This window comes from Centroberyx affinis, unplaced genomic scaffold (assembly GCF_046629955.1).
Source record: "Centroberyx affinis isolate AG114_WGS23_722 - 3 ecotype Tasmania unplaced genomic scaffold, CSIRO-AGI_Caff_v1 ptg002974l_1, whole genome shotgun sequence".
Classification (NCBI taxonomy): Eukaryota; Metazoa; Chordata; class Actinopteri; order Beryciformes; family Berycidae; genus Centroberyx; species Centroberyx affinis.
In genome coordinates, this window is record NW_027281082.1 from 226,206 (window position 1) to 250,325 (window position 24,120).

The following is a 24,120-nucleotide window of genomic DNA, read 5'->3' on the forward strand; positions in this document are numbered from 1 at the left end:
AAATTTGAATTGTAGATTTTTTTTTTTTTTGTGTCTAATAACTCCTTTGTATATACTACTCCAGATTTGTATGTAACGTTTATGGTAGTAATTTATTTAACTGTCTCCTCAGTAAGAAAGTTCCTCAAGCACCACTTTATTTTTAAATTAGGAATCCAATGTGCCATTTGTTTATTTCTGTATTAATGTGACTAATGCTACTACTTTTTTTTTTTTTTTTTTTTTTTTGGAGAAAAAAATGTACAAGTAAACCCTCAATGTCTTTTTTTTTTTTTTTTTTTTTTCTTAAAAGACGGTTGTCCTTACTCAATATCAACCCTAATGCAAGAGTGGAAATGGTGTGTTTGTGTAAGAGTGAGCCTCTCCAGGTGGAGCGGCTTCTTTTAAAGGCTGGTTGAATCTGACTGTGTTGCTCGCCCACAGCGGTGGGATGTTTCTGGATATAGATTATGGTCAATAATAAATCTTAAAACGGCCACATTAAGTCTTCCTGGTGTTGGGTATCGGTGATCGGTTTTAGCTCACCGAACCGATCAGGCCAAGTACAGGATGGGAACAAGGTAACAAGTAGAGCTTCATAGCTGTATATCAGGATTTTAGTCTCCATAGTTACCTGAAGAATATTTGCATATCAATATTGCAATATTGGAACATTTCTTATCACTTAAAACGCCCAGTGTAGCTGAAAATAATGAGGATACTGAGAGAATATGCCAAAAGTGCAGGAAGATAACTTTCCCCAAGTTATCGACTCAATTCTCCAAATTATTTCAATAATTTGAAGAATCAAGACCAAGAAATGTGTTTAGTAATCGTGATCGATGAGCATTTTAGCCATAATTGTGCAGCTCTACTGCCAACCTGCCTGACTGCACAGTTTGAGCTACTTTGTTTTTTCCAAATTAAAAAAAAAAAAAAAATGGGGCATTTGCAACTCTCAAACTCACTGGGACGTCACAGGATGATCACACTGAAACGAGGCTGTAGCTGGTTGTTCTGGTAGAAGAAGAGAAATTTAGACAGACTCAACATAGAAGTTAGAAAGTAAATATTCTGAAATAACACGCAGCACCTTTTCAGATTTGACCATCTTCTCACTGAAAACTAAATGACACCTGGTTTTGCAAAAAAAAAACAATATCTGACATAAGGACTTTAATCCCACGCCTTGTCGTCCAGGATGAAGCGTTTTCCAGTCGGGTGGAAAAAAAAAAGCCTGATAATGATGTTAAGAAAAACATGGCGTATCACTAATAAAGAGCCTGGGAAAGTGTTTGTATAACAGAGACTTAGATCTGACTCTGAATCCCTGCTGTTGTGGTTTGGAGTCACCAAGATGCTGCAGAGTGGATTCTTGGTGTGTGTGACATGTTACTGTATCTCCCTGAGAAACCAATGAAAAGCTTTGGCTGCCATTTCAGCTTCCTTAAAACACACTATTTAATGGATTTCTCCTGAGAAAACCATGCTGTATTTCCAACATCATTATCAGGCTTTTTTTCACCCCCCTCAACTCCAAGATCTGGTCAATTCTCATTCAGAAATCGATGAATAAACAACAAAAGATGCAGGTTGACCTCGAGGATCTTAAACTCATCTTCCTCTGAGGAATATTTGGACCAAAACACCAGAACCGGACTGTGAGGAAGACTTGGTGTGTGTGTATTTTGACCGCAGCCTGTATTCACACGACTCAAACCCAGCTCATCCTTTCACTCTAGTTATACTCATCTCTCCTGACAACTCTCTACCACATTAACCACAACAATATGACATACTCCTTTTATTTATTTTGTTTTTGTTTTTTTTAAATTAGAAACTACCTTCTGAGCCGGGTTATGTTGTCAATCATGTAATATATTTTTAGAATCAAAATAAAAACAATGTGGGTTTAAATGTTCAATTTTGTTTTTTGTCTGAGTGTATTTTACTTTTTTTCATTATTGTAGATTTTGTTAAAATGTCAGCTAATTTAGAATGGAAACACACTTCATTTGGCAGGTTATTTTTTTTCCATGCTGGTATTTTGAGATATTTCCCAAACAAAAGGGAAGTTGAGAAATCAGCTTGTTTTTTTGTACACAACTACAACAGAAGCCTGGAACTATTTTGAAACTCTTGGTCTTTTTGGCTGCTATTAAGAGTTTTAAAGAAAGAAAAAAATGGGAAAACATGCCATTCAGCAGATTGAGATAACTAATATAGAGGCAAGAATTGCAAAGGAGCCACATCAAATACTGGCATTACTGTTAATTATGCTAATTTTACCTACATGCAGCACCTGGGTAACTTTAATTTTTATCAGTTCTACCAGCTTCACTTAAATGTTTACAGAGCTGGAAAGTAACTTAGTCCATTTACTCAAGTACTGTGCTGAAGTACAACTTTGGTAGGTACTAACACTTTACTTGAGTATTTCCATTTTGTGAGACTTTCTACTTTTCCTCCACTACATTTCAGAGGGAAATCTTGTACTTTTTAATCCTCTACATTTATCTGATGGCTGGAGTTACTAGTTACTTTGCAGAATAAGGTTTTACATGCAAAACATACGATAAGCTCATGAAATATGTTGCATTATTAAACTCCCCAACAGGACTTTTACTTTTGATACTCAAGTCCACTTTACTGCTAATACTTAAATTTTACTTAAGTAAAACTTTGAACACAGGACTTTTATTTTTAATGGAGTATTTTTCCATTAATTTTTCCCCCAGGGATGAATAAAGTCTTCTGAATCAGAATTATGGTATTGCTGCTTTTACTTACAGTAAAGGATTTGAGTACTTTTTCCACCAGTGAATGTTTATCATAAAATACCTCAAAAAAACACTAGAGTCATTTGAAAACTTTGCTGACTTGATTTGTTGCAGCGAACAGGAAGACCTGGGTTCAATTCCCTACCAGCTCCAGGACTGCTGACCCTGACCTCTGACCTCCCTGCGGAAAGGAACAAGCATAAAAAAATGATGGGGGATCAACAGAGAAAATGTTCAGTCTGATGTTTCTCTCTCATTAAACTGAACAGTCGGATCTTTGCAGGAGTGGAAACACGACAACCAGAACTGCCAAGAAAGGCTTTTGGTATTAATGTGGTCAACCAGACACTTTTTTAATTTCAAATTTTTAACAATGATCGTAGAACCTGATAGCTGTCAAATGATTTTAAGTAAGTACACCAGAGAGGCCTGGAGCTCTGCAGAACCCAAAACCAAACGCTCTTTTCCAATCCTGCTGCTCACAAAAACAATAAAACAAAATAAAATAAAATAAAATAAAAAACACAGCGTCACTCTAACCAGATGCAACAGCAGCTCTTGCCCTGTGAGTAAGTGCTCGGTGGAAAAGAAAGAAACAAAAAAAAAAAAAAAAAGGAACAGACAACAATAGTAATCTCGAGATTGCTTGTAAAATTACTTTTAAATGTAGATAATATTTGAATATAGGTAGATAATGTTTGGTTGATTTAAGGGGGATAGCAATAAGAACTTAAAGGTCAATACAATCAGAAGGTCTTAGCTCACTAGCTAGGTCAACAGAGAACCGGTTATACATGCACTAACATGAAACAAAGACAAAAAAAAATAAAATAAAAATAAAAATCAGAAACCTCGAGTTGAGATTATATCCAAATTCATTTTTTTTTGCCCATAACTATACCGAATGAGTCTTGTCGTTCTCCAACAAAGCTAAATTGATTCTTTTTAAAAAGAAATATGTTGAATTTAATTTTAAATAAAAATGGCTAATTGACATTATTGCACATGAGCAAAAAGACAGTAATACTATAGAGCTCTGTTCATCGACCCTCCCCTCCTCTGTGACGGACCCTCCTGAAGCACTTCAACACATTCAGAAACCTGGTGATGTAGGAGAGTAAGAGATGTTTCAACAGCAACCGAAAAAAAAAAGAAAAAGAGAGAAGGGGAAAAAAAAAAGAAAAATGGGTAAAAACCTTGATCTGGGTGAGAGGACAGATAAGACGGCCAGCAGAGATGAGGGTAAAACACTTACATTGTGCTATAATGTACAGTAAATGGCTGCATAAGTGCTTTTCTTAAGCTTGAAGGAAAAAACAAAAAAACAAAAAAATCCCCAAAAAAAACAAAAGAAGGTATTTATTGTTGAGGCATCGTTTTTTCGTTAAAAGTTAACCTGTGCTATCCGCTTAGGGGCCGCGATGTAACATCCCTAACACTTGGGGTCCAACAGCTTGAACGAGTAGGAGAGCAAATCCTTCAGGAAATAAAAAAATAATAACGATGTTTATAATCCTCGGATTCGGTCGTTTTTAAAGATCGCTGCTACATTAAAACCGCACGTAATTATGTGCAACATCGGAAAAAAAGGCTTTGAAGATGATTCCTCTACACTCTGTTCTGTTTGTTGGTTGTTTGTTGTTTTTTTTTTATTTTTTTGTTGTTGTTGTTGTTTTTTTTTTACATGTTCCGCCGCCTCATTATTGGTGTTGATTGGCAGTGTCCAGGTCCAATAACATGGCAGAGTGATTCAGTAAAAACACCGTAGGGTTGCAGTGAGGTTATTTGGGGGGAGTCACTCTGGAGGAGGCTGACAGTCTGTGGCACCCGTCAAGGTTGGATTTCTGCCGCTGGATGCTCTCAAACCGGCCCGTTGACCGACACCTCCTGGGGCGGTGGCGTTTCCTCTCTGTTGGGACGGAGACGGACAGGAGAGGGGGGGGGGGGGGGGGAGACATTTAGAAACACACAGGATCTGATGTAATTACCCCTTATACTGCTTAGGGTGAGCTTCTACGTAGGCTTTGAGTACTGAAAGGCTCGGCTCGTCTGAGGACATTTACAGACGTGTCGTTCCTGTAAACATGACGCTTTAGAGCAGTGGTTCTCAACGTGGGGTCCGGGGACCACCAGGGGTCCTTGAGGGGGTTCCAGAGGGTCCCCAGCAAATTGATGAATTGTTAAACTTCAGCATTATTTCATTTACAAGAAGTTAACATGATTAGAGAATGCAGAAGAGTAACTATTTTCGTCATAGTTTCACTGTTATCTCTCTACCTGCAGTACAGATAGTAAAGGGATTCTGGACAAAATCATATTTAACAATAAAAATATTCTCAGATTTGGGTTTGAGAGACAAAATCTCATCAAATGGGGGGTCCGTGGTTCTAATGTTTACTAATTCCGGGTCCTTGATATGAAAAAGGTTGAGAATCACTGCTTTAGAGAACATAGAGGTTTGCTCCTATGTTCCAAGGCGGCGATTGATAAATCTTACAGGCACAGCGGTTAGTTCCTATACTGGAATACGATAAAATAATATGACATGTCAGGATGCAGAGGGGTTTGCTCCTTTGCTCCAGAGCAAACTGTTTGGGTGTAGTGACGAGACAAATTCTGTTTTTTTTTTTTTTCCTTTTATGTGAAGCACATAAAATCTCTATTACAAGAACCATATAACCAGTGGCGGGGCAGAGCAGCATCACTCTTTACAATGTTAGAGCCATTTAAAAAAGACGTTTTTGCTGTACTGTTGTCACTTTTTTGTCTGTTTTGTCCCTGGATTACCACCGCCCCCCAGTAAATTACTTTACTAAGCAGTTGACTGAATGAAATCACAATTTGCATGGGCAAAATCAAATTACTGATGTTCCCATGTGATACGAATACCATCCAGAGAGAGAGAGACTCATTTCACAAGATTACATTCAATGAGGTTAAAGACATGGGAACCAACCAAAAATGCTGAGAGGCAGGAATAATTACAAAAAAGGGCAAAGCGAAGGTGTCAAAACATCATTGTGAAAAACTTCTCTTTCCTGGTACAATAAAAACATTTCATATATCTGCAGGCGTGACACACCGGACGATCCTGTTGTTAAACGGGCCGGATGTGTCTGAGAGTGACGGTTTGTAATAAAGGAATTCAAACAATCTGAAATACTACATTATTCTGGAAAAACACAAAAGACATGCGCTCATCTCCCTGAACCACATGACCTCCTGGACTTCCATACACCGGTGACACCTACTTCCTATCAGTCTGTGTTGTGGTTGCGTCTCCAGCAGGCGGCTGCTCCGAGGCTTTAGGAGGGTCCGACAGAGACAGTTTCTCCAGAGACACCGGACTCTCCTCGCTGCAGGACAGAGACAAACATGGAGGGTGAGAGTCACTTCTTTTCTACAACAACAACACAGCTCTCAGTAGGTAGAACAGTAGGTAAAAAAACATTGGAGGATTTGGACTTCTTAGTGAGTGTCTGTGAGCAAGACACTGAATCCCATACTGTTCTGTAGCCGAGCCTGACCTCTGACCTCTGTGGAGGAGGCCAAGAGAAAAGAAAATTTTCCCTATGGGGATCAATAAACTATCTTATATTATTCCGCTTTTGCAGATGTGAAAAATTGTGACATCTTCAGTTACAGTGCTCAAAAAAAGTATGGAAGCATAGGAATATTATTTTACTCATTACTCCCTGGGAGCTGTAATTTGTTCCGCTATTTATTTTCCGTTTACACCCCCAAAATTGGCAACTGCATCCTCACTTGCATTAAAAGAAAAATGGGATAACTCAGTTGAATTTCCTGTGTGTTTCTATCTGACAGGTCAGTGGAATCAAATAGCGTTGCGGTCCAATGTTTTTCTCATCCTTTGCTTGCTCGATAAAATCATAGTGGGGATATTTTCACCCAGAGAAAGTAAAGTTTTCTGCCATTTCATTTCTCATCTATGCTAATGCTCATGTGTTCCCATGTCGACAGAGGATGACGACTACGATGAAAACAAGTTGGGAGATGAGGGTGGGAAATAGTTTTTGCATACTTCAATTTTAATCTAATATTTAGAGGGGTTGATAACAGAAGTAATGACTTACTTTGATTGGTAACTGCAATACTATTGATGATTTGTTACACTACCTACTACTGACAAAATAAAGAATATTATTGTAACGAATAACCACCCAGCTCTGTCCAGTTACAAGGTTGTTCTACTTAACCTTTTGAACTGTAAAAACATCTCAGGCAGATTTCTCTGCAGAGTACAAGAGAAGCTCCCAGGATTTACTGTATTTAGAAAAGCAAAACTGAATGAATCCAGTAATTTAAGTCCTGGTCCAGTCTATAATTACCTCAATGTGGTAATTATGTTTCAAATATAGATGTTTATATACACAGACACCCTGTTTTCATGTGTGACTGGAGAGTGGACCGGTCAAGCGAGAGGCATTTTGTCAAGACGCAGTCATGTCAAACCTTTTGAGGTCAGCTTTCTTGTTGCCGTGGGCACTGGCCGTTTCCGAGGCGACGGCTGTGGCTGCGGCGGGGGCGGAGCTAGCGGCGGCGGTCTTGTCGTCCTCCTCGCTGTCGGATCCCCCGGAGGAGCTGCTGTCCGAGGCCACGAGGGGAGCCTTCCTCCCTTCTCCCACTGGCCACGAACCAGAGGAGACACTGACCGCTGGACGCACAGACAGACGGGAAGACAGACAGACAGACGGGAAGACAGACAGACAGACAGACAGACAGACAGACAGACAGACGGGAAGACAGACGGGAAGACAGACAGGCAGACAGAGTTCCTTTTAGACATGGAAATCATATCGAGACGAGGGGCGATTCCTGAAGAATCACAATTCTGAGTACAGTACATTGTGATTTTTATTTTTCCAGTACTTTGCATCATAATAACCATAAAAAGTAATAAAAACATCAAACTTTGTCTTGTACAAATTCTTAATTTCATCAAATAAACAGGCCTAACAGAAATGTAAAGGTATGTGTTCAATAGAGGACATTTTTATCACACGAGTGCCACTTGGTGGATCATTTCTATGCCGAATTTACTGATGCCCCTTACTGATTCAGAAAAGATCTTTGATCGTTGATATTCTTTGAGGTATATATGCTTGTTAATAAGCGTGGCAACATTTAACTGCCAGATATTTTGTATGGACTTGGGTGTGAAGTTCTTTCAAAAAATACTTTGTGGCAGAGGTTAAATTTCATAAAGTTCCCTCTTTCCTTGAATCTCATGAAGGAAGGATCAAGGAAAAAGGAGCTGATCGTAGATTTTTTCCACTTCTACCGTGCGCAGACAGCTCCAGCCAAGCGGCAAACAACGAATGACAGACAGAAACAATTTAGACTTCTGTTACATTACAACTCTGTTCTGCATTGTGCCAAGTAATGTTAAAGGGTTAAAAGTTACACATTTAAAATTCCCAGAAAAAAATGGATTGTAAAAGTCAATTTTGTGAATTTTGCACATCAATCCCCACTCCTAATCCAGGCCGGTGTTTTGTGTTGGGAATGTGTTCAAGAGACAAAGTTGTGTCTCACTGCAGTATCTCCACCAGAAGGAGCTAAGGGACAGTCAAGGCGAACACTCACCGCTCTTATCGTGGTTTTGCTTCGCTTGTTTATCTGTGTCGCTGCTGCCCGAGTCCACAGGAGAGCTGCATCTGGGACCCGACTCCGTACTGCAGGGACCAGGAAGAGACGGTAAAATCTTTAACATGTTGTAATGCACTACAGTTGTTTCAGGTATAAGGAGTTTCTACAAAATGTCAATTTCAAAATTCAAACCTTTTTCCTTTATTTCTTGAATGAATTTGAAGATTTTGTTCAGTGAGCTGTGCTGATAGTGGCTGGGCAATACAACTATCAACTAGGCCACATCACGCTAAAACTGAAGATTATTCTTCACAGTAAAAAAAATTCACGATATCCAAAATGAAAGTGGGTCTACAACTACATTAAATGGGTAGTCATACACGTTTCTCATAATTTTCAGACTCCTTGTGCAATTCTAAAACTTGAAGAACTAGAAATTACCAAATGAATTTTCAGTAAATTTCAGTTTAGCTGCTGAACGGGTCAACAGGTTTGACTCTCACCCGCAGAAAGGCTGGAACTCGGTGAAGTTGGCCCAGCCCGTCCCCTGGGCGTCTCCTCCGCTCCCAGTTGAGCCGTCCCACCCTCCTGGAGTTTGGGTTGCCGCAGTCCCTCCAGAGTCCCCGAAACTCGCTGTCCAGCCTGGACCTGGAGACCAAACAAAAATGCACAAGGTTCTAGAAAATAATTAGATCCAAGATGTTGAAGTGTTGGTTGCAAGTTTAAATGATCTTCTGCTGTACTGTGTGGGTCTTTGCCGTCCTCCCGTCTACCTCCGTCTGAGACATTCTGTACAGAGTCCTCGTCCTCGTCGGATTCAGACCCGCGGTCCCGCTCCCGGCCTCCGTTCTCCAGGCTGCTCCTGGAGCTTCCCTCCGAGGGGTGGGACACCCCAAACCTGGTGGAGAGGAACAGTGGAGAGAAGTGGAAGAGAGGTGAGAGGGTAAGAGAGAGAGAAAGGCTTGCCGAGTAGAGAATACAAGCTAGAAAACACGTCATCTTTGGTTTACCTTGTTCTGGATTTGACTTGTGTTGCATAGTTTATCTCCTTCTCCTCCCAAATGTCCTCTTCCTCATCAGCGTCGTCAAACTGGCGTATCCTCTCTTTACAGCAGGCTTCAAAAGCAGCCGCATTGGCCTGTGTTCACAGAAATAAACGCCTTTAGACTAAAATTACAATTCTTAATAGCTCAGATCATTGTTGAGCATTTTTAGACATGCAGTGCATCTCAAAAGGTCTCTGAACACCTGAAAACCAAAACAAATTAACCATAGCCTTTTTATCCAACGTGGTTTGTAATTTTTAAAGGAACATGTCCAGAAGCAAAGCATCAAAGCCTCTGGTAGAGATTAATCAGCACAAACAGACTTCCAAATATCTCAACAGCAGAGAAAGATGCAAGAAAGCAACTGGAGGTATCAACTCCTATTAAGTTAACAACCAAAGTATGAACAACTGTGGCATTGCCCTTAACTCTGATTCTGGCAAAAATACCAAAGAACAAACAACTTACACTATTATCATCAGCATCTAGATTGAAGTTTATTTCGGCAATTCTGTCAAATGTGGCACTGGGGAAAGAGAAACAGTAGAATGTCAAAATGTGAGACAACTTCATACGAAGGTTAGATGAAACTTTAATGAGGGTCATTGCAGCATAAAACAGCAACATATAGGCAATGAATACAACTATTAACGATAATACAACACATAAATACAACAGGAACAACAGGAGGAACACACTGATGATAATACAACAAATAAAGCCACAGCGTCTCTGCTCAGATTTACAGGTCATACAGTAGCAAAGCTTATTTCTTTTTCCCCCGGGAGGCAAAGCACGGTGTAAAGACTTTAAACGCTTACTTGATATTTTCATCGTGCTCGCTGAACTCCTCATCATTGAACCCAAACTGATCCACAAAGTTGGCAGTCATCTGTTGGATCTGATAGTCGGAGAAGGCCTGGGAAAATCAAACGGCAATTTAAGCGACTGTGTTATGGACAGTTGTGTTTAGTGCAGATAGAGATGGATAGGTACGTTTTATTATTAAGTGTCATTTTGTCATGCTGGTGCGTCCCGTCCTACCTGTTGGAGAGACAGGTCGTTGGGGAAGGGGCTCTCCATGTCGTCGTCCTCACTGGAGGAGTGCATGTTGTGGGTGCTCACCTGAAACACGGCACACAACGAGGACAGGGTGGAGGGGATTATTTAACCGACTGATTTTCTTTTTCAGTGTCCTAAACCCCATGTTCCCAGCCCAGCATCGGCTTACAAGACACATCTATAAATCATGTTGCAATTTGTGTACATATCCCAAACCAAATCACAAAAACAAAAGTATTCTACCATGTTTCCGAGGCTTTACTGACATTGTGACACAAAAAATCCACCTATTCTGAAATATATGCCAAGTCTTTCATAATCATCTAACAAAAAGAAAATAACAGAAATAGAGGTCACTTTGCTATAAAGCAAACATCTCAGCTCATCATATAAAAAGGACAATAGAACATAAAAGAATTTCATTTAAAATTTCTCCAAAATTACATTGCAAACAGATTTACTGTCCTCTTGTGGTGTGCCACTGAACCTTCCTGTTACTATAACTAATAGTTAAGTCTCATCTTTCAGAGCTCATAGACTTGCAGTTTTTTGAGCATACAAACTACATAAAATGTTGCAAATGCATTTTCTTGCAGCGCAAATGACAGAATAATAACCAAGAGCCCATGGGTAATTTGTATACATGTGTCTAGGGAGAGCTTCCTCCCTTTCCATAAAAACAAAAACAGCAATTTAACAAGGGAATGGGTCTCAAAGGAGATTTTTATACCATGGAGGGAGGGGATTTCACCTTGTGAGAGGCTTGTGAGCAGGCAGACAATTAGTAGTATTAGTGGTAAAGATCCACTAATTTGTAGGTCACATTTGATTTTAAGTTCCCTGGGCCGCTCTGACAATGTGTTGTGCTGAGACAGTTGGTCCAATCTGAATAAATGGCTGGTCCCAACACAGTGTGATACAGCTGTACTCCAAACACAGAGAGTAAAGTGTAGTATTTATTTTTTTAACGTCTAAAAACAAATCAAAGTTTTTTCCATGTCTGAGAGGGAGTTTCTGTTGGCAGCCAGATTCATAGACCAAAATCCTGCAGCAGAGACTTCGCAAACTACTTCATAAACCAGGCCGCTGTACCATTCTGTGTTTGCACCACCATGAGTCTGTTATAAGTACGTGGGAGGAAGTTAAAAGCTATTAGCGAGGGAGGAAGTGAGCGTGACTGAATTGTATCTCACCAGCTCCACTGTGTTCCTCCTGTTCGTCTCTCTCAGGGTTTCGTCCACGAAGCTCTCCCAGCGACCTCTGCAGTCTTCTGGCAGCTCTGCAAATGAGCAGACCACACCTTGATGACGACAACAACAACAACAACACGAGGAGGTTTACTTTTCAGTGAATGAAGAGGGAAACTCATCTGGTGTCAGGACAGTTGAAACACATGATTACCTTTGATGAGGTCAGCGATCTGGGCCTGTACTGGTCCTTTCTCCAGGTTCTGCACCACCATGTTGGCAATCCTGGTCAGGTGACCCATGTTGCCTCTCCTGGTGCCGCCCTCCGCCCTGAGAGTCACAGGCAGACACTTAGGATTACTTTCAACATACAAAATAACAACACTGCAACACCACAATCACACAAAATCTGTAACACACTGATGTTGCTGCAAACTATGTAAGGAATTCTATCCAAGAATCCTGTGAATCTAAGGTATGAAGATGAAACCGATCAGGCATCGATAACAATTAGAGCACTACAGCATTTTTTTTTAGCTTTGATTCACTGACGAAATGTTTTCAGCACAAAACATTTGTTTTAGTTTAGACATGCATGATTCTCGCTTAACTAAAATAAATCCAAAACATGCAACACCTGCACAGCAATGCAATACATCTGCAGCAAAATGATGCAGTGGTAACAGATTCTCTACTGTGAATTGCATGTTACTCCAGCCTTAGATACTAATACAGGGTGCCTGTAAGTTTCATCAACTAAGACTTTTAACTTTTTAATACCTTTTTAATGCTAGTTAGAATGGGAAAAAAAATATTAAGATAGTCTGCATGACTGGGTTACTTTATCACCAGAAGAACAGTGCACCAACATTTTTAAGACTTCTAAAACTGAATTTAAGACTTCAAACGCTCAGAACAAATTTAGACACCCTGTACTATATCGGAACAGACTAGAAACCTAGACTTCAAGCACAATGCTGAGCCAAGACTGACACAACTACTGCATGAGAAGAAACTTACTGTATTTTATCATTCTCCTCCCAGGCGTCAAGGATCCTCTGTACCAGCCGACACTTCTGGAAGAGCTGAGGGTTCAACAGGTAGAGGGAATGAAGGTGAGAGTGGAAATATTTGAGAAAGATCATCAAAACCTTGCAAAAGTGTAAAAAAAACAACAACAACATGGCACAGACCAAGTCCAAGATACCGAGCTGCTTAAGACACCTACATGTGCCACGAGGGCGTTGTGGATGGAGGTCTGTGGGTCACTGGTCCTGCCTGGCTCCCCCGCCTCCGCCTCAGCCTGGGCCTCGGGGCTCGACGCTGCAGGCATCCCATCGTGGTTCTGGAGGCCCGGGATGGGCCGCTCTTCTGCGGAGGGGTGGTTCAGGATAGACGCCACACACAGCTCCACTTGGAAGTGCAAAAAGTTATTCCAGGAGTACTTGAAGAACAGATCCTGTGGAGAGAGAGGAAGACCGGAGTCAGGGACATGTTGTGCGACCACATGAAAGACAGAACAAAAAACATAATGAGGGTGTGAGAGTTTAGACACATAATAATAATAACTTTATTTATATAGCACATTTCTGTTTTACAAAGTGCTTTACAGACCAGCATATAATAAAACAAGACGATTCAGCAGCAATAAAACAGTGAACAGAAGCAATGACAACTGTAAGAACAGTAAAAGAGGAAACAAGTAAAAAAGGAAAAATGGTAATAAAACAATAGTAAATAAAAGCAATGAGAACTGTAAGAACAGTAAAAAGAAACAAAATAAGATAAAATCAATAAAATCAATTAAAAGCACGTTTATAGAGAATGGTGCTAGTGAAAGCAATCGTAAACAAAAAGGAGCTGTGGAGATCAAATATGCCACGTCAGGCCAGGCTGAGCGTACCAGTAGTAGGTCCATGGTGGCAAGATTGCAGAGCTCCTGGCAGATACTGGGGGCGCTGGTCTGCAGCAGGGCGGCCACCAGCCGGGCCACGTGAAGGCGGGCGTTCCCCAGCGGCTCCTCTAGAACGCCAACGGTCGTCAATATTGCACTTTTCTGCACACAGAACGAGAAAAGTCACAACATCAAAAATAGCAATACCAGCCTAGGTTTAAATTCTAAATAGACACCGTAGCAGGGAAAACAATGAAACAGTATGACACTAGAAAAGTATAGTACCACTTCCAAGTATCAGTATCAGGTACTGCAGTACTTTTACAAGATCCAGTTTAAATGTTAGAATTGCTTTTGTCTTATTTGAGGCATTGCCTGCTTGTCTGCAAATCAGTAGTAGTATTAATATTACCAGTAATAATAGTGTTATTAACTATATTCAATTTACACAAAGTCAGCTGATTCTAGCATTTCCTAAGTGCTTGTGTTTATGATTTGTTCATGATTTGCTCAGTGGCTTTTACCTTGGGGGGATCCAGGAGAAGCTGCTGGAAGTCCTTTAAATGGGGCTCAATGGCATTTAAAATACTGCTGCTGACAGTGTAAGACCTTTCATAACCCTGAGAATACAGATCCATCAGCCCTTCCAACCTGGGGGAGACAAACGGACAAAAAGATTAGGTGACTAGACTGGAGATGATGAAAATACCTGCTGCCTGCCTGCTAAGACAGGAGCAACAACATCAGTGGAGTTTTTAAATGAGGGGCAGTGTTTCCTTTCCAGAGGCTACACACAGTTAGAAAATTGCCCCCACATTTAGAAAAATAAAAACACAATCAAATCAAAAACCAAAAATTGGGCCCAATCCCAACATCTAAAATAACACCAATTAAGGATACTAAAATATTTAACTCAAAAGTCAAGAACTCTTTATATTATAATAGCTTATTTTAAGATTGACTGATTACGTGGTAAAACAACCAATTAATTAGATGTATTTTTCGATTAGATTTCTGTATTTTTTATTAGTCTATACAAGACATTTGGTTCTATTTAAAAATCCAACTAGGGACTAGAGATGGAAATTAGCAATAGCTACAAACTCCAAACTTGTGAAGTGTAATGTTATGTTAACTGCACTGTCCCTAAATAAACTACGAATAATAAAATAAATAAAAATCTCTAATGTTTGACTCACCCAGACCTCCTGGTCTCCAGTAAGGTAAGTAGCACTTGAGTTCCGTTAACGATGGAGGCCTCGCTCCTCTCTCCCTCAAACATGGTCTTCAGGAGCCCCGCTACACTCTCCTGCCTGAAACACACAGGGGTAGACAGACACACACCTGAGATACAAACAAACTTGATAATGAAATGTTTCAGCTAAGGTACGGCCAGGCGATATATCGTATAATATCGATATTGTGATACGAGACAAGATATTGTTTCGTAATATTGTGAAATAACTTAAATGTTACGTCTTAAATGCTGCCTTACAGTAAAGTGATACAATTTTCTGAACGCATTAGCCTGTTATGAGTAAAATAAACAATGATCGGCTTTACCTGCTCATCATATCCACATTACTGATTACACATTACTGATTACTAATGATGATTACTAATTTTCAAAATGTTATTGTGTGTAAGTATCTTATAAAAGCACAAATACTCATCTCCAAAATATTGTCACATTATCGATATCAAGGTATTCTGTCTAAAATATTGTGATTTTTGATTTTGTCAATATCGCCCAGCCCTAAGATGAGGTATTCTCCTTTCAAAGCCATTCAGCTTCAGCCGGCCCATTAGTCTGCTGTTCTTGAGGTTGATGGTGAGGTTTGGAAATTAGCGGGCGAGATGTTGTGGGTTAAGTCCGTCTAACATCCAAGCCAGGTTTTTAAATACACACTCACCCTAAATAGCACAAGCGATAGTTACATCAGGTCCCGCGTCTCGGGTGAGATTTACTTTTCCCCGCCAGGAACTCATATCAAAAAGGAAAATTTAAACTTACGACTCTAACACAGCCAATAGTGGGTCAGCCTCCACGTTCTCCTGCATCTGATTGGCTTGGTCTCGACTAAGGCGGATGATGTCACAAAGCGTTTGGGACGCATTTGATTGTCTCTGGAAAGAAAATCAGTGAATTAGAATTAATTCTAATTAACTTCAAGACCTCACTACTGTAACTACTAATAACAGTGCCATCATTTGAGAAAGACCTGCCCCCTAAACACATGAATCCTTAATGGAAAAGTTCTGTAACATTTTTGGAGATGACTGCATGTGTGAAAGGGGGTTATTTTTGTGATTACAGTTCTTAAGTCTTCAAATATCAATGAAACCCCAATGTTTCTCACCTCCTCATCTTTGCCAGTATGGATTAGCTCTGTGAGTCTCTGAATCAACTTCTCCTCGTTCAGCCACTTGAAGAACAAAAGAGAAACTCCATAAGAGTCTTTAAAGGCTAATCCTTACTCTACCGAAGGAGAAAAACACATAAACAGAGCAGCTTACATTGAGGACCTCCTGCCTCAAGGGGGCAGGCTCCACACAGCTGATGAGGCGAAGCAGCAGGTCCATCATGGCTGAGGCGTCGATGTGTTTCAGCACCAGACCAATGAAGCCTTCCTTTTTCCTCAGAAACGAAATCACCTGGAGAGAAATGTGCTCAATATTCTGCTTTCCACAAAACAGGCCAAACTGGGCGAGTCTGAACTTGTGATTAATCATCTCCCTTTCTTTCTTTAAAAACAAGACTTCTGTTTTGTTTGTCTGTTGTCAACTCGTTTGACAACAGATTACAGGTCTTAAGTCTTCAAGTATGGATTTTTCATGCTTCATTCAACAAACCATTCCCCAAACCATGACCTTTCTCAACTTACCTGTTCAGTTTTCCTGGCAATGAGGTTGCCAATGGTCTTGCTGAAGAAGCTGGCCAGTAGCGGGTTGAGGGGCGGGTCCTGCTCCAGGAAGTGGTACAGCATCTCCAGGAGAGACTCGTCCCCGCCCAGCTTGTCGTTGATAATGGACACATCTGAGGTCAGGAGCTCACAAGCTATGTTGGGAAACCTGAAGGGAATACAGGGAGGAGGACGATGAGAGCGAGGCTTGGTGCAGTTAATGATATTACAGTGCCATCATATTGCAAATGTTTCCTTATTATCTGAGCTCTAATATCTTTTTAAAAGTCTGGTAGAAATTAGATTATATTAGATTGGATAAAACATTAATGATCCCTGTGGGGAAATTTCAATAATTGCAGCAACAAATAAATAGAGTATAGCAAAGAAAATTACAGTAGAGCAAATGGGTGTATTAAACACAACCAACAATTACTGTTGCTGTAGCGTATAAAGTAAATAATATATGAATATGCAAATACATGAATTACAGCATGTTAAATCCAAATTGTGCAACTTGCACAAAATTACAGCAGCAATTATAGTGGTTACAGCAAACCGAGACAAAGAAAAACAAATAAGAAATATGTACAATATGAAAAACAAAAATGAAACTATATGCACTATGAATGCATGTGAAAATATAAATAGTAAATACGAGAAATGCACTAATTGAATGACCGAACGAAAGAACAAAAGAATGAATGAAACAAAGAACGAATGACCAAAAGTGACTGAATACAATCACAGTATTGGTTTTAGTTATCGGTCCCTAAATTAAGCATTAGTGGCTTCATGCTTCCACCTCATGGAACTCATTGACAAAATGATTTGAAGCTGAAAGAGCCGGTCTCTCTTGTTGAGTTTCAACTGTTGATGAAGAATCTTGTGTCAGACTCAATAAGGAGCTGTCTTTGCTTTGTTTAGTCAACATTTTAATAGGTTTGGCCCAGGAGCCTTCTGGTTTGGTATGGGTTATTGCCAACTGAAGCACTTATAGTGAACATTTTACTTTACTCTCTCTTCTGTGACTTTGACTTTTGCTTTTGTACAATGTATTTCCACCAGTATTTGCACAGTGACACATTTTTTGTTGTTTTGGCTCTGTACTCCAGCACACTGGATTTGAAACAATGAATGACAATGAAACAATGAGGTTATGAGGTTAAAATGTAGACTCTCAGCTTTAATTTGAGGGTATTTACATCCATATCGGGTGAACCGTGTAGGAATTGCAGCTCTTTTTACACATACTCCAAAAGCAGAGAAATTAACAAACTTAAAGTTGTCATATTTAATATTTGATTGCAAATCCTTTGCAATCGATGACTGCCTGAAGTCTGCGACCCATAGGTATTAAACCCATAGTGCTGGAGTACAGAGCCACAACAACAAAAAATGTGTCAACGTCCAAGTACTTACGGACTGCACTGTATGTTGTTTGTCTGCAATTGTTATATTTGTTTAAATGCTGCTCTCCTGGCCATGTCTCCCGAGTCTTTATCTCAATGGGACTACCTGGTAAAATTAACTTACTAACTTTTCTGTCCAGGTATTTTTCATTTCTAGTCAGTTATAGAAGGCTGTATCGACTACAACCATACAACTCTCTTTTTCACCATCCCCCTAAAAACCAATCCCTAGCCTCTGCCCATCGACCCCCAGTGTGCGGCCTCACTTGAAGCGGCTCCTCTCCTCCAGGTCGGCGGGAGGCTCTGTGGTGATGAGGCTGACTAGCTCCTGCATACAGTGGTCCTGGGAGAGGAAGAGGAGCAACCGGCGGTTCTGGGCCTTGCACTCCTGCAGGACGTCATCCTCCTCCATCAGCTCTCTCAGCGTCACGTCCTCCCTGTCCAGCAGCTGGTCGATGTGGGAGGTGGTGTGCAGGTCGAACTTCCAAAACATGGTGGCCGCTGGGACGGGGGACACAGCCCTGGGCCACGGGACAGCGGGGAGGCAGGGGAAAGAAAATAGAGGTGGGAGAGGACGAGGGGAACAGAGGCAGGCACAGCAGTGGCCAGAAACAATGAAAGAACGGAGGCGGGAGAGGGAAGAGAGGGGATGAGGCGTAGGTGGAGAAGGCAGCAGGGGATAAAAGTGGATGTAAACACATGAGGGTGTAAGCCAGAGGATAAAAACACTAAAGGGCTGGAACGGCAACAAGGCGTAATCACTTTATTCCCTTTTGTATCATTGTTGAGCGCAGACAACTACAGCGAGGCTTGAGACGTCTGCCCAGTAAAATCGCTCGTACATACCAGTGGATGAAATGTGGGTATCTTTAATCAGACCTCCCCCACGGGCAGGCAGGCATTTGTGTTTGTGCAGACGGCAGAGAGTGTGGCGAGGCCTGGCATTTATCAGCATGGGTCTCCTCTTAGAACACAGGCCTCTTTAGGAGATGAGACGCTGAGAGGCTCACCATAACCTGGGAAAGGAGGAGACAGCAGGGATTATTATTCAATTGTGCAACAAGGATACAGGAGAAATGACACTGTTTTGACATACCTTGCTGCCATAATTTTGAGTCTACATAAATACTGCAGGTAAATAGCATGATATGTATAGTCTACTGTCTATTGTGTGTCTTCATTGTCCTTTTGCACCATATGTGAGGTCCTGTTGTACTTCAAACTCGTATCATTGTGTGTCAGCTGTCAAACTCTAAAGTTGTTGATAATGTCTCTGCACCAATGCCACCAAGACAAATTCCTATACATCTGTTGTACTTGGCAAATAAAGTGAATTCCATTCTCGTTGTGCAATCTTTATTTTATTTATTCAACCCAACACCTCAAACTTAACCTAAGCCTGACTAACATGTAGGGCTGAAAGATATTGACAAAAAAGCTAATTGTTATTATTTTACAGAATATCGCAACTGCGGTTTAAGCTGTGATTCGTATCATCACAGGTTTTCCTTGTCATAAATTTTTTAGAACTTTTAAATTGTTTCAAGAAAAGTGAATTTGTTAAAAAAAATTGATGTCAGGATTTACTGAGTTTGAGTATGATGAAAAGTTTTCACCAATATTGTTCTTGATTCATGGACCAAAAACTACCTCGAGCTCTAAAACATCTTGTTCAGAATCCATTTTGGGCGCCTCTCTCTTAAGCAATTAATTGCAGCCTCTGCGATTTTGAAATTGCAGAAGTTCATATTGCAATTTAGATTTTTTTTTTCAATTACTTGTTCAGCTCTACTAACATGTAATGTAATCTAATACAAAGTAAAATGTGTACTTAAGCCTACAGTTTTGTTAGTGACTATGGTATAACCTTACTGTTTATGTAACTTTATGCAAAGTGTGTGACCTGATAAATATTAATGGCAAAATTTGGGAGTCAATTTGTGACCTTGCATCAGACAAAATCTCCAGGTTTATTCCTCTGTGATTATCCATACTGTAAACTTTAAACTGCCTGAAGACAAAACTGTTTGGGAAAGAGCCTGGCTGTTAGTCGTGGGGTTGTGACCATGGTGCCTATCAAACTGACAGGTAATGACGATGATGTTAGGGTGGAGTCAGAGAGTCAAACCCTAGTAAATAAAACACCTCTGCACAATGTAGGTTTCACTTTAGTGAATGAGAATGTGATATGACACTGCTTTCATGTGTTAACCCCCTTGGTTTTACAAAAACAGTAGCCTATTAGGTTAAATATGCGCTGCAATATAAGCTATAGTTCAGCTAAACATAATTTTTAAGTTCAAAAACATTGAGATATTTTGAAATGTTGTGCTGTCTTTTGGGAAACATCGACAATAAGAGCTAAGAGCTCCAACAAACCTAATTAGGATGATCCATGTCTGCATGAATAAGGTATTAAGTCTACACAATGGGAATATTCACTGGTAAGTACGAATGCCATAGTAAACATTCCCCACGAACGAAGCTCCCTGGGAAGTCTCAACAGTGTCTCCCTTTAGTTTTCTGCAAGCTTCTTTGTGTACTTATCACAATATCAAAGTGCATTAGGCTGTGGTGTAGGCGCAGGTCATCGATAACTGTCAAACTACAAATTATCATAAAGTTAATCTGTAGTACTTATGTTATATCAATGTTTAGGCCTAGAGCTGACCATGAAAGGTGTGGTAGCCTCCCACACTGACACACAACAAATTAGGCTAGTTACTGCGGCTTAAAACTACATCAAACCACAAACAGCCAATGCATGCACACTCATCACTCTATACTTAGACGGCAGCTGAACAAGATTTGGTCATCATCTCTTCCTCATGTCTCATCGGCAGTGCAACAAGAGGCTTTTAAACCCCCATTACCTGATGATGCTAAATGGTGAATGTATCTTCAGTGATGGAGACAAGTATGTAATGTTTTTGTAACTAATGGAGTATGTTCATGTTTTTTTTTTCCCATTTGGTTACTATGGTAGCTAATCTCGACCACACGCCAGCGGTGACAAAAATCAAATCTGCTTGCTTCATAAAAGACAAAGTACGTGTCTGTCCAACATGTCACCAATTGTCCATCATGGAAGTAAAACTGAAGGAGGAAATCCAAGTGCTTCCTCCTTTTTCTTTTTTTCCCCTGAGTAGGACCCTGCCCTGCACATGCAGCAGCGTCCATCTGGCATACATTTACAGAGTACACAAGTGCAATAATAACCCGTACAACGCTCCCTGTGGACACTGAACAGGAAAGCAAACGCTTGACTTTACATCCAAAATAGAACCCACCAGAGGCAACCTCAACAAAAACAGTCTACTGGCACATATAACAGACGATGAAAAGAGGAACAATGGCTGAAGGGCACACAAGTGGATGTTGTGAACCAACAATAGTCTGTAATTAGGCAAGTTAAAAGGAGGTGAAATCAAGGGAAAGGGAGCACACCATACACTTTGTCAACTCTTCCTTCACCTTCACTTGCTGCATGTAAATAAAGCAACTGGTGACAACTGAGTGTTTATCATATTGTCCTAAAAATGCCTAACTATATGGATTACCAAATGACCAACCACTCTTGCAATGGTGCACTTAAAAGGACAAAAGCACATTTTACTCGGCCTGTCGCTAATCTCAGATGCACTTAAACTGGAAATTCAGTGAGCAGTTCTGTATCTAACGTTTGGTATACAAAAGAAAAATACTCTCAAATGTTCAATGTAACCTTTAGGAGAGTGTACTCCAGCAGTTTACCACTGATTTTTGATATTTTGATATGTTGATGAGACTGTTCAACAATGCAGAGACACAAGTGTGTAGCTAAAGAAATGTAAACTGATCTATCGTAGCCTTGGCATGAAATGCACATCAACTGACTTGGGGTAGGAGCTCAGATTTCTGTTTACTTCAACTCCAGCGGAGCTACAGACAACTACAACATAACCCTCCACATGACTGAAATTAATTACATTCCTCACAATTAATTACATTCCTCGCACTTACTGATTTAAAAAAAAAACACTGTTTCTGCTTCAGCCATCGGTAACAACCGTTGGCTAACGTTAACTGTATGCATCATTTGCCTTCAGTAACTTGGCTAGGTTTAGGTTGCGTTACTGCTGGCCTCAGCCAACTTCGGATGCCATTCGGAATGGCTGCACTGAACAACGCTCCTTAGCTTATCTTAGCTTATCGATAACTTGGCATTAACAAATAATAGTAGTAAATATTAGTCAAATATCTGTCAACAACAAATAAAATTAACGTTAACCTCACTTGCTTCCAACCATAAGCCTACCAACTAATACATTAACAGCTAAGTTAGTTCTGTTGGCAAAGTTAGCTGATTAGCTAACATTAGTTTATTAGCCAACTGGCTAATTTGGCTTGCAACCTTTCTTTAGCAAGACACATTTTAGCAAGCCAGTTAACGTTAGCTAACGTTAGTTCCTCCTTACCCAGGTTTTCGCAACAACTACCTATCAGTTAGAACGTCAGCTAATTGGCTACTAGTTAACATGTCCTGAGCTAAGTTAGCCAACTTAAATAGCTCTCCAAGTAACGTTTAACTTTGACGATGCAGCAGCGGGGTTAGCTGCCAGCTGAAACGCGTTCAGCACCATGAGGTTTATGTCCAAAACTTACCTTTTATTAAAAGTCTGCTGTCAGCTACTCCTTTCGTCTGTACTAGATGGCTGGTGGGGTGTTTCGTCAAGCAGCCAGCTACTAAGTTACTAGCTATCGAGCTAACCGTTAGCTAGCTAGCTAACCTACATTAGCTCGCGAGCGAATTGTGATTTGTTTTGAAGAAGGGGTCAGTCTGCGACAGCACAGGCTAGCTAGCTTAACTTAGCTAACGTTAGTCAAATGTGGCTTTGAAGTCTATCAAACAAACAGTTTCCCAACATTAACAGCTAACTGACATCAATAGCGTTACCTATTATTTCAGATATAGAACTTACAATTTGTACTCACATACAAAATAATTCAAACACGAAGCTAAGTTTAGCATGCAAAGCAGGAAAAACTCAGTCATATTTTTCGAATCAAAATGGCGACATGGTAACGGGAGCGCGCAGCAGACCGCTTAGTCCACGGGGACGTGCACTGACTTCCAGACAGTGCTCTGAGCTCAGCAAAACATTTTGGTGTGATGAATGATGCCACTGTGGTGGCCAGCGATGAAAGGTAACACAATTTACCCAAGTACTGAAATTAATAGTCGAATTCTGAGGGAACTCTAATTCACTTGAATTTGCCCCTTATCCTATAAAATCACTGTAATGTCCCTGTGTTCCTATAATATACCTATAGGGCCTTAAAAAGGCCTATAACTTGTTTGTAGTGACCATATATGGTATTTTCTGTCTGCTATGGTATCACTATAATATTCCCAAGGGGACTTATAGATTTGCTGAGACATTTGTATTACACATATTATAGGATTACTGGTCCTTTGCATATATCTTACTTTTTACTCCAACAACCTGTGGGTCTAAGCTTGCCCGATAGATGGTTTACCTCAAAAATCGTCATCAGTTTATTAAAATCATGCACTTAACTATTTTGAACCAACCAACTACCACCACTGCTTTTAAATATATCTAAAAGAGATTAAGAGGCCTAGTAGTTAAATGCTACCATGTTAAACTGAACATGAACTTTATCTTTTTTTATATATATATATCATTTCTATTTTCATTTTCCATCATATGCACAACATATATAACCATAAGTAAACAGTACATGACAATAAAGACAGACAAAACAAAAGAACATGAACTTTGTCTTGATATATTGTAGGGACACTGATTAGCAAATACCTCAATAGATCAGTGGTGTTTGGAAGATACATGAAATTGACTTCTACCAAAGTGCTAGCTACCATATCTCAGACACTGAACCCCTATCAGCTCTAAGGGTGCTGTAGTTAATTTACCTGACCTCTGACTTCCCGATGGAGGGGGGCAATTGACAAAAACAGAATTTCCCAATGGAGATCAATAAAAGCTTCACATCATAATGTAACACATAATTTATTGTGTAGGAAAACAACTAAGTCACATTATGACTATTTGATGCGTGGCTTTGTGAATTGAATTGGAAACCTCAAAATCTGATTAAAAGTAACAAGTGGTTGACCACAGAGGACAGATAGATTGAATGTGGCAGAGTAACTAAGACTGTGAGGATGGACAGATTTGGCAAATGTAACAGAGGGAGAATATTCTTTAGAGTGAGCAGAACA

The 24,120-nt window shown here is 40.2% G+C and overlaps 1 protein-coding gene across 4 annotated transcripts; it reads right to left on the reverse strand.

Moving 5' to 3' along the window:
* Positions 1–2,801: 2,801 nt before the first annotated feature.
* On the reverse strand, positions 2,802–22,897 carry LOC139658818 (serine/threonine-protein phosphatase 6 regulatory subunit 2-like). 4 transcript variants are annotated; one of them, XM_071536994.1, is made up of 24 exons: positions 22,518–22,897; positions 18,720–18,889; positions 18,140–18,394; positions 16,444–16,630; positions 16,076–16,213; positions 15,919–15,984; positions 15,573–15,685; positions 14,758–14,871; positions 14,083–14,209; positions 13,568–13,720; positions 12,893–13,123; positions 12,685–12,749; positions 11,879–11,994; positions 11,671–11,756; positions 10,460–10,540; positions 10,237–10,334; positions 9,884–9,941; positions 9,380–9,507; positions 9,143–9,267; positions 8,873–9,017; positions 8,367–8,455; positions 7,233–7,434; positions 6,011–6,115; positions 2,802–4,668 (listed from the first exon to the last, which is right to left on the reverse strand). In XM_071536994.1, the coding sequence occupies exons 3-24, from the start codon at positions 18,364–18,366 to the stop codon at positions 4,620–4,622; spliced, it is 2,703 nt and encodes a 900-aa protein (XP_071393095.1). In that variant the 5' UTR covers positions 18,367–18,394; positions 18,720–18,889; positions 22,518–22,897; the 3' UTR covers positions 2,802–4,619. The 4 variants fall into 4 exon arrangements, with proteins under 4 accessions (XP_071393095.1, XP_071393093.1, XP_071393094.1 ...); XM_071536992.1 differs by having other exon boundaries at positions 9,113–9,267; XM_071536993.1 differs by having other exon boundaries at positions 11,671–11,777.
* Positions 22,898–24,120: the final 1,223 nt, after the last annotated feature.

What these genes read in the sequence shown, in the direction of transcription:
- LOC139658818 (XM_071536991.1), bottom strand. Translation starts at nt 18,366, where the DNA reads ATGTTTTGGAAGTTCGACCTGCACACCACCTCCCACATCGACCAGCTG. An exon ending in TTCTCCTGGATCCCCCCAAG is followed by an intron (nt 13,721 to 14,082) that starts GTAAAAGCCACT and finishes TTCTGTGTGCAG; the next exon opens with AAAAGTGCAATATTGACGAC. An exon ending in GATCGCTGACCTCATCAAAG is followed by an intron (nt 11,778 to 11,878) that starts GTAATCATGTGT and finishes GTCGTCATCAAG; the next exon opens with GTGTGGTCTGCTCATTTGCA.